Below are 11407 nucleotides of genomic sequence, written 5' to 3'. Positions count from 1 at the left end.
GTATATAAAGCTGAGTATTGTAACCCAAGCCCCTCTCCGTTTTTAAAATGGCGGCTAAACCTACGCCAGTCTTCTCACGGTTACATGTAATTTATTCACGCTATCCATGACGATATGGAAGGAGTGTTCGAAGGTGGGTCGCGCTCAAATGGAAAAGTCTTTGTACCTTGCCCATGTACTTTATTGTATCATAAAAAATACAGAGCGGCTGACGTCGGGCTTTAATTTTCAAGCAAGAAAGGGCAACTGAAAAAGTGAATAACTCGAGAAGATCGTCACATATTTGCAAGTGCTGCCACGACATCTTTGAATCGAGTAGGTGGAGACATTTTCGCTTTGTCATCAAGGAAATCGAGCTGAATTGACTTCGATCCGGGCGTGGTAGTTTATTTTTAGCATTGAAGCCTTGAAATCATCTTCGAAGCTATGGAGAAGAAAACTTACTACATCCTTCTTCGAGATTTGGAAGACCCTTCGAGTCAATCGTCTGCGGGAATGTTATGGGGAATGTTGTCAAATTACGTCTACGGGACGCAGCCACCTTTGTCTCTTAAAGGAGAACTCTTTGAATCTCTTCCTGCCGCAGATATCACAACAGCTGGAGTCGAAGTCGAAGACAAGGTCGCAGTATGTGGACTGAAGCAGAAATGTCTCCAAGTGGAGTGTCCTAAGGAAGACTTACAAATTATCAGTGACAAAGATACTCAGCTCTTGTTGGCCGTCCAGTCCTATCATCAGAGGTGTAGATTGTTGAAAGATAGGCAGGATCTTCTTAAATGGGCTGTGGCTGATAATGAAGGATGTCGTGTATCTGTATGGATGGATGAGTTAAAGAGAGACGTCCCTGCTATTGTGCATTACAAAGGAGCCTTGCCTCCTTACGATGGAATCATGTTTGGAGTTGAGATTGTGGTATGTTTTTTTTGGGGGGAGGGGGTGGAGGGGATACATGGGTGACATCTAATTAGAAAATGGCCGGTGAGGTACTGTCATATTACGTTGTAAACGGAAATATAGCGTTATAACCACAGCACACATGAATTGGTCTCCTTTTAAAAACACTTTTTTCCAGATGTGCAAAAGCATCTTCCGAAAAAAAATTGTAAAAAAATCAGCGTTAATTCCAATTGCCACCAAATTTGGCACACAGGAAGTAGACAGTTTTTTTCAGCATATGACCGTGAAAAGCTTTGACAGACAAATTTTTGAAATTATTTTTTTGGAAAAAATGGTTGGTGATGCAGGAAGATTATTTATGGTGGCTTTAGTGGTCACGACATACTTAAATTGCCAACAAATTTCCTCAGAAGGAGTGTCTCTTTCCTAAGAGGTATAGCTTTCAATGCTGCTCTTTATGACCCCTGAGAAATTAATTTTCAAAATAACTATATTGATTTTGCTCATTTTTGAGCTGTCCAGAAAAGAGTTACGATATAACCCGTACGAAACGAGCAGCGCTGCTGCAGCACTGCAGAATGGCTTCAAGAAGCACTACAAAAGAGCTGTAAAAGCGCTAGCTGCAACAGTCGCAAATTTTGGCTGCAGTTGAAAGCCCCTTTGACAGCGATAAACAGCGCTGTTTGAAAATTCCCGAATCACGATCTGCGCTGCAAGGTGGCTGCAAAGTCACAAGGCTTCGAAAAGACAAAGAATGTTGTTACCGGTAATGGCCTACCACTCGTTAGTACAAAAAAAAAAGGAAATGCAGGTTCTAATAATACAATAATCATGATACTTGGTAGAAGAGTTGACAAGGCCTTAGTAGCAGAGTAAAAACCACTAGAAAGTCAAAATGCTTTTGATACTTTATTAGTATCCACGCATACATGTACACGTTACAAAAGCACGTGACATATAACAAATCTGCAACAGCCTCTCTTTGTAAATATTTAGCAACCATGATCACTTGATCTAAATGTAAGAACAGCCATTAACATGCAGACATTGAAAATTGTCTTTTTAAAAAATAAAGAGAATAACAGCGATTGTTCTACATAAAGTTTACACAGACAGCAGCCAAATGATATTTTGATTCGTTACAATGGGCTAAACTTGAGATTGTTCACCTTGACGTTTTGTCCATGATCCATGATCTGCTACACTTTTTTCATAGAGGAAATCAACCCAATTTTACTTTGGTCGTCATTAAATTTTACAATGGACTATTAAGGAACGTACATGTACATTACCATGAACATATAAGAACTTTGTAAGTGCAAACCCCATGAGCTGAGATTCTTGTATCAGTGTTGCTTGCTGACTGGTTCGATTTGTCGATACTTAGCGTAGAAGTCACTGTAAAGTGCATTGTTTACAAAAAACCTTTAAGCTGTTCCATCCAAAAACATCAACAGAACTTCCATCTCGAAACAGAACTTATGCAAAAAAACTTATGATGCTTGCGCCTTCCATTCAAGGGTCGCAACTGTTTGTCTAGAGATGTAATGGAATCTCATGCAAAAGGGCCGACCAATTAGATTACGGCCTAGAATGTCTCCAGGGAATTAGCGATAACATTCCCACACTCACCAGTCATGGAATGAAATTTATTGAAATCTTTATCATTGTTTATTTCCCAAAGCATAGAATTTGGAGGTTTATCAATAAGTGATCTTCCCTACGCACAAGCTTACTCACGTTTCTTAGAGGTACAGTCAAAGTTTTTGCTTTATAAAAGCCGTAATCTGTGGCAAGGCTTTACCTGGCAATTCATGTAATTGGCACTCAAGAAAGTCAGATCGACCGCAGCTGAATTGTAGCGTTACTGCAGCTACTTCGCAGCATTTGAAAGTCAGCAACTGCACTGCAAAACTGCTGCTGAGAGCTTCAAAGGCTGCACAATGCTTTTGCATCCTGCTGCAACTTGAATTAAGCTGCTGTTTGGCTTCTAAAATGCTGCTAAACAGCTGTGATTTAGCTGTACATACAGCTATTTTGAAGTGATTTTGTGGCACTGTACAGTGCGGCAAGTTTCGTACGGGAAACATTTTAATTTTAATTTCCTGACAACCTTTCCATCCCCATCTCTTTCTGGGAGTGCCCCCTGGAAATTATTAATATATCGTACTGCTTGAAACTGGATAGGGATAGTAGAGTGGAGAGAACTTTTCCACTTTTGGATAATGCCTGCAGCCAGTTGCCTGATCAGGAAATGACAATAGAGCCCTTCAAGGATGTGAGGGCATGCTGGGTAATCAGGTCAAGATGGTGGGGAAGTCAAAAGTTTGTATGTTTTAATTCTTCCTAATTGAATGTATTTGTTATTTTCTCTTTGCAAAAATAAGCTATAGCTGATAAACTCAAAAAAACAATATACACTAAATGTGTAGAGCACAGTAGTCCTTTAATGTTGCCTTTTAGAAAAGTTTGACTTCTTCCATACATTATGTGTAATTTTATTGTTGTTGGATTACAGAAAATGAATGGAAGAACACAGGTTTTCTGAAAACCAACAAAGGACTGCTGTGCACTCCAGATTTAGCGTGTAGTTTCTTTAAGTTCCCTAGCTAGTTCTATTTTTCAAAGTGAAAGTGACAAATATATTCAATTAGCAAGAATTAGTTGACTTTGTATTCCCGTACAAACTTTTGACTTTTTCACCATCTTGTCCTGATTATCCATCATGCCATTACAACCGTGAAGGGGTCTATTATAACGTAACAATCTACAATCTACTGCCCTTCACTGAACTACAGAGTCACTATGATTGCAATACATGCTCTTGATGGTAATGGTAATAATAACATTAATAATTTGTTATCAAAAAAATTCAACTGTCTTACATTTTTATGATGAGATGCTAGAATATTTACTGATCAATAAATGACCAAGTGCCAAAATTTTAATAACTTCTAAGGAGTAAATATCATAGTATTTTAAGTTAGTATCATCATTCCTTAAAGAATGCCTCATGATATCAGTTATATATCAATATTATTACGAGTAAGCCTTGAAAAGACCCAAAAATTAATGTCCAGTTGATAATGTTCCTGAATTGTTTGTCTGTCAGGATCCTCGTTTTCGTAATCGGGGCACTACAGATGGAGTCTTCAGGTGTCAAAGGTATTTCAGATGTAGCCCTGGAGCAGGGATGTTTGTGTCATTGGATAAAATTACCATTCCAGTTGCTGAAGAGTTCAACGTCAGAACTGGTAAGGCACAGGAAATCACATCACAGAGTCCTCTGTCAGGAATATGTCTGACAAAATATGATCACCTTTGGGGCCATCCTAACCTGAGATCAGGCATTATTTATTATTTTTTTTTTGTTGTTGCTTCTTTGGCTTGAGAGGGAAAAAAGTAATGCCTGATACATTCATTTGACAAGCCGTCAACCGCTCCCTAATTTACATAATCTAATATCTACTCAACCTGTCATGTTATTAGCCAATCAGCGTTTACCAGATGGGAATCAAATTTTGGTGCGAATAATGTCTCTTTTAAATTTAAGGAAAAAGGAATTTAATTTTTAAATACCTCGATGTTCACATGGTGCTTTCTAAAAAAATGTTTTAAATGTTTTTTTTTTCCTTTTTTGTGATGAAATACTGCTACAATGTAGCTGGAGCTGCCGTACCTTTATTTAACAGCTACAAATGAATAAAGAATTTACTGGTAAAAGTTCGTTGACTTTCTTCTTTCTGAGCCGAAAGCAGTGAAAAAGAATATTTAGGTTGGTGCACCATATTTCAAGAACTAAAAAGTGTTGCAAAAGCGAAGATTACTTAGAATAATTTGCAGGTTGCTGAGGGAGGAATTACAGCCAAACCAGGTCAAGATTCCATTCATGTTGATTATTTGAAAAGTGAATCTGTTTGTCACTTCTTTAACTTGTACCCGGAATCAAATAATTTATTGCATTCAAGTGATCGGTGAATTTTGAGTGCAACTTTTTAGTATACGATGAGATGGAAATATTTCAATGAATAAAATTTCCATTTAGACATTCTTCAAATTCAAGAAAACTGAGCCGGCAGAAATTTCATAATAAGTCGTGTGTGTATTCACTGCATGCTTATTGTGCAAGCAAAAATGCAGACTGAAATCAACAACAACTAATGGATGGCATCATTTTGGCCAATCAGAACAACACAAATCATCCATATTGTTTTCTATCTGATAGGAAAAAAGTCCAGATTCTGGCTTTTTTGCATGTGATCTGTGAAAAATTGAGGATTGTATCATGCTCTCCTCCCAAAAACAGATTACAGAGATAAAGGGAGAAGGCATGATCGCAGGCTGAGGCCACATCCATACATGTATTTTCATTCTTATCTATACTATCATCAGTAGTGGGGGACTAGTAGTTTTGACGGGGAAGGGGCAGAAGAAAGGCATATAGGGGGGAGTTTGTTAGGGGGCGCACCAAAAAGATCAAAAACTTAATTTAAAGTAGACAGGAAGTCAAAGTAACTTTCATAGTGTTATCTGAATGGACATTGGAAAACTATTAAATATTACCTAAAATTAAGACCCCTAAAATCTATTAAATTAAGAAGTCAATGCAATTCAATTGCAATTGCAAGTCTGTTATCCATTTCTTTGAATTTAAGTTAATTTAGGCCGAGGAACAATATAAATTTATGGCACTCCCATACAAAGGTCCTTGTAGTGATTTACACCATCTTGACATGCCAATTTCGCTCTTTGATTATCAAGGAATTTGTGGTATCATGCAAATGGTGAATTAGTACCAGACGTTCCTTAATAATCACAGATTGAATTTTATCTTGGTAAGGTTTTTTTAACATTATTGGGTCTTCCACCAGTGATTCTAGGATTAAAAGAAAAAAATAGGGCTTTTCACAGTAAAAACATGCGTAATCTTAACTTGACTGGGGGGAGTGGGGTGGGGAGTGGGATATTTATTTCTGTATTTGGAGTTAAATAGTCACATTAGTTTGAATCTGTACACTATTTGTACTAATACATAATATGGGCTATTGTTTAGCTCTTATTAACCGAGCGGGAGGTCTGTGTGGGAGAATCTTGACCGAGGTCACCAGTACAGACCGAACGCAGTGAGGTCATACATCTGTACCAGCGACTGAGGTCAAGATTCTCCCATACAGACCGACCTAGCTCGGTTAATAAGATGTTTATTATATGGCCAAACAAGAAAGCAAAGGAACAAAAACATAAATAATTTTATTTGCTTCCCTGCACGGGCTCAAACATTTAGTTGGCTTTCTTCTGTCAGTGGCTCCAGTCCAAACCGGACAAAAATAACTGTTGTGAGACCAGCTTTGTACAAACTTTGTACAAAGAAGCCAATTTTTTCATTCTATGTTTGTAACTTTTTCAGGACAACTGTTACAACAAGATTGGTCTAGATGCCGGTCTAGATGGGAAAATCTAGACCACGGTCAAGATCGATTTTAGCCAATCAAATTCTTTCCGTTTCCCAGCCCTTTTGAGACATGGCCATATAATAATTACTCATATAGATGTTGTAGTTCAATTTTTTCCTTGGTTTAAATTGTGTTTTCCTTTGTTTTGGGGTATGGTAATGTATGACAATGAATTTTAAACAAAGGAAAACAAAATTTAAACCAAGGAAAAAATCAAATCATTCATATTCATTTGATATTCAGAATCTCTAGGCTAGTAAAAATATCATGCAAACCTGCCTTTTCTTTTTGTTTTAGAGGAAAGCAGTCAGGATGATTACACTCATATTGAGAAAGAGGAAAAGCCAAGTGGAGAAGATTCTGGAATGGAAAGCTCTGGCCATTCTCTTGTTGAAGCAGAACTGTTAGAGGAAAAAAGTAGGGCTTTAATCTTGGAGGCCAAAAGTACAACAGAGGACATAGAAAAAAAAGAAAAGGAAAAGCAGCTTGAAAATAACAGTTTGACCCGTGAGCCTGAGATTTCAGATGATGGAGAAGTGATGGACTTTCAACAGTTGTATCTCAATGAGAAGAAGCTTCAGCATGAAGCACAGTACCAACTGAAAGAGTGTAAGTTAAAGATTTCAAGTCTTGAAAAGCATCTGGACAAAGAGCAGATAGCAAACAAGAAGCTTGTTGAGAAATGCAATGCTCTTCAGAAGGAATTAAGTCAGCAAGCACTTCTCAGAACTGATGCTGAGTTAAAGATTGAGGAAGAGCATAATAAGATTCGGAAAATACAGAAATGTTTTGAGCGTGAGTGGGAGGAATTTGAGAGGCGTTTGATTGAGGAGCGTGCTGCAAAATCAGAGGCTGAGCAACAGTTGAGTGTTTTAATGAGACAACTACAAGAAGAGAGGAATTCAAAGACAGTATTGCAAAGAGATTTGGATGCTTTACAGGAGAAGTTTAGTCGACAGCAGGAAGAGTTTGAAAAGCAAAGAAGGATTGGAGAGATGGCTTGGACTGAGAATACAGTGCATGAAAATAAAACTCAGCCAGGTCTTGAATCATCTGATTGGATTATAAGTCGCAGTGAAGTTGAAATTATAGAGGAGAGGGGTCTAGGAACTGGTGGATGGGGCGTAGTCAAGGAAGGAATGTTCCGTGGATGCAAAGTAGCTGTGAAGCAGATTCATGAGCTAATTCTCTCACCACACAACAGGCGCTTGTTTGTGAGAGAGATGAATATTGCTTCTCGATGTCGCCATCCATGTTTACTGCAGTTCATTGGTGCTACAAACGATGATGGTATACCTCTTTTTGTCACTGAACTGATGGACACCAGTTTACGAGACTTACTTGACAAAAAGCCACTTCCCAAAGCAGATGTTGTCAACATTGCACTTGACGTTGCCAGAGCCTTGAATTATTTACACCTAAATAGACCTCCCATTATCCATCGGGACATTAGCAGTGCAAATGTGTTGCTATGGAGACGAGATAACCAATGGCGGGCCAAGGTGTCGGACTATGGTACTGCCAATTTTATGAGACAATGCAAGACCATAAACCCAGGATCTGTTATATATTCAGCTCCAGAGGCTCTTTCAACTGAGCAGTCCCCAAAGGTTTGTTGTTGTTTCCTTAAATGTAGTCTTTCCAGGGCTGCCAAAATGTTTTTAAGTAGCAGGCTAGTAATGAATAGAAGGCGGCTTTGGAACTCGCACCAAAAGCACAAATTCTTGAGGCCAAGACATCTAGGGACATTTTGAAATTTAGAGTCTGGGAAATGGCATTTGCAGTGGTTTTCAAGAGGTATGTTCCACCGCGGACCCATTTTTTTTCCCATCAGAATACACGCAAGACTGGGAACGATGCCGTCGAAATGTCCCAGGCGTTCCACGACATCGCACGGTTCACACGTTTCACGAGCTAAACCTTTTATAAATATGCGTTCAATTTCATTCAATGGTGCTTGACTTTTGTTAGCAGTTAGAGTAGAAGGAGATGAAAGTACTGTAACCGGCTACATGGCTAACTGGCCGGCGGTTTTGGCCGGCTACCGGCCCTTTTTGACAGACCTGTCTTTCCTAGCTGAAAAACCATTTATCATATTCTCAGAACAGGGCTGCACTTAGTCTGGGAATACAGCCGTCTTTCCTTGTTTCTCAAAACTAGGGGCATTTCACAGGGCTGACATCTGCAATCCAGCCCCAGAAATTCCATACTTGACTGACATTTTTTGTTTGTTTGTTTGTTTAGAATCTGGTCAACACATGCTGGTTGTTTGACGTAGTATATTATATGCTAAAAAATAACAGACAAAAGACGATAGGTCACAAAAATCAAATTAAAGATGATTAATTCTACCATAATTCTTCACTTCCTATATACTCAGCTTCATTCATTTATTATCATTAGTCTCGCTTGCTTAAGTAGCGAGACTCATAATCTACAACGCGTTTTTCGCCCCGGGGGGTAGTCCCTTATACTGGCTATATGGGTACGTGCGGCTCCAAAGGGTATGGTATTTCAGCCGTTTTGGTCTGAAATAGGGTATCAATTTCGACCATTTTGGTCTGAGACAGGGTATGGTTTGTGCACTCTAGTCTTGAATTGGGTATGTTTTTTAGACGAATTAGCTACTTCTTCATCATTTGGCGATAAGACCATTTCCCTTTTAATGTTCACGCCAACTGCCTTGTACGTGCCGTAACAGCTTGTCACGCGCTCCAGTCACTCGCCGGGCTCCAGGGCTTCAGGTCTGAAATAGGGTATCAAATTTTTGATCAGGTCTGAAATAGGGTAGGGAAAATCACAGATTTTGGTCTGAAATAGGGTAAGGGTTTCAGGAAGGGTGCTGCGCACCCCCACCCAATTTTTCTGGAAGTACCCACCCTGCCCGGCTTTTTGGTCGTATTTGGGCCACAAAAGGCAGGTTATTGTGCAAGGCGTTCCTTGCGGACACCGTGGAAACCGGAACTAGGAATCGTTGCGTGATCGAAGCCACGCATGTTTTGCGAAGAAAGCTTAGGAAAGATTAAATTTAGAGCTTTCCCGAAACGTGTCGGCCCACGAATTCTATCGCTTGAAAGCGTCGATTACTTTGGAACAAGTGAACACTGCTGAGTGGTCAAAAAAAAATAAGAATCTCAATTAGCGATGGCCGGGTGTTGTAAACTTTCATTGTATGCAAATAGCTCCTGTGCTGAGCGGCATGCGATTTATTTTCGGCGATGATTGAAATGACGTGCCATGTAAATAACTTTTTGGATCTTTGGCAATGATGTTATTTCTCTGCAATCGAAATCCTTGAATTTTCGTGTATTAATACATATATACACATGTACACATGTACACAATACACATGTATTATTAATACACGCGTATAGCCTGCGACCGCCGACGTATTTCCGGTTATCGCTAACACGCGTACTAAATCAGTTCAGAAACAAGTAAAAAGAATTGACGTCAATAAAGTAGGAAGTGAAAAAAATTTAGAGAGTAAATCCTGTTTCGCGTAGAATTAATCGCCTCCTCATTTCTCGACCTAATCTGCAAGCAGAGCGAGCCTGAATGCCGCTGCAAGCGCGTTCTTGTTAATAAATAGTTTTTCGTTTGTCTAAGAGATTTTTTTCACACATTTACAAAATATATTTTGCTCTTCTAGATTGATGTGTTCAGCTTTGGTTTGTTGCTGTGTGAGATGTGCATTCGTGAGCTTCCTGTCCCTAACGAGACGCAAGAACAGGTTTCTATGATTGTAGATCAAGTCCTTAAAGACCTGGTGACCAGTTGTGTTAGACAAGAGCCTGGAGAGAGGCCAACAATGGCAGAAGTAATTACCGTTTTGGAGAAAATGGAACCAGAGATTAAAAATGATCTCAAGACAGTAGGAAAAATCTAATCATCCAGAGCTGAGCAGAATGATATTATATTGAAAGAGGCAAAAGAGAGTAGCCTGTGTACAGACGTCCCCCCTCCCTCAGATTTTTTCTGAGGGAGGGGAGACGTCTGTACACAGGCTAAAGAGAGGAGTGTCTGTAAGCTATGTAGTATACAGCTTTTTCGAAAAAGGTTGTGGGAAAAAATGTGCAATGCGACAATCCCGAAAGGTAATATGGGATATGATCAATGCACTGTTCCTGACACTGTAGCTGTTGAACTTACTTTTGATGCTTTCTTTTTGCAATCGCAAACATAAGTCCATGGCCTCTCGTGCCATTCTTGCAAATTTCTTTGAAGAACAGTGAACTCAAAACCACCCACAACAACTTTTTCAATTGTTGCGTGCACTTTTTCCGACAACCTTTCTTTAAATAGCTGTATTTCCAATCTATATGTAGCCATTCTTACAGGTGAACATATTTGAATACTAACTGTATGAGATAAACTTAAACATTATTTCATAATTTTATCATAATGTAGTATTGCCATCATGATCGTCATCGTCATCATCATCGTTTTTAGCATCTTCAGTAGAAATGGTTGCAATAGCAGTAGCTGTATCTAAATTTGTAGCCCGTTCCAAACTCCGAGATAGTCGGGTCCGCTGAATTGAGAAAGCCTGAACACGGAAATAAAACGGGAGAAAACTTTTCGCTTACCTTTAACTTTCGCGTCTTCCCCACTGTCTGAGAGCCTGGAACAGGCTACTAAATTTACAGCAGCAGCAGCAGCATTGAGCTTGATATGAAGGATTATGCAAAGCGTAGAAAATAACACCTGACCTCAATCTGCTTAATTGTTCTTGTTATACTAATGCTGAATCCAAATATTGTTTCATTATTCACTCAAAATGTTAAACACAGAGAAGCCAAATAAATACGTACCTTTCATAGGGAAAACTTTACTCTAAAGCGAAGAATCGTAGCTCTAACCATAGTCTCTCACGTAGCTGTTTTTGTCTAGTTACGCAACGCTCGGGGCGTTGCGTGACGATACAAAAGCGGTTGCATTGGAGACCACCTACCATGCGAGCCCAGTGGTTTCTTTCCGTCCTGGCCTTTAGCATTTAGGAAGTCTTTCACGTCGCTTGTCAGTCGCGTGGTTGGTTCATTTACGCTCCAATCGTA

General features: G+C 39.3%; 1 protein-coding gene across 1 annotated transcript; it reads left to right on the top strand.

The window, feature by feature from the left end:
- The first annotated feature begins 111 nt into the window (after positions 1-111).
- LOC140928082 (uncharacterized) lies at positions 112-10283 on the top strand. Its single transcript, XM_073377803.1, has 4 exons — positions 112-912; positions 4010-4151; positions 6648-7960; positions 10003-10283. The coding sequence occupies exons 1-4, from the start codon at positions 427-429 to the stop codon at positions 10237-10239; spliced, it is 2178 nt and encodes a 725-aa protein (XP_073233904.1). The 5' UTR covers positions 112-426; the 3' UTR covers positions 10240-10283.
- Positions 10284-11407: the final 1124 nt, after the last annotated feature.

This window comes from Porites lutea, chromosome 2, assembly GCF_958299795.1.
Source record: "Porites lutea chromosome 2, jaPorLute2.1, whole genome shotgun sequence".
Lineage (NCBI taxonomy): Eukaryota > Metazoa > Cnidaria > Anthozoa > Scleractinia > Poritidae > Porites > Porites lutea.
Note: the sequence above shows the minus strand (reverse complement) of the source record. Positions and strands in the feature narration are given on the sequence as shown.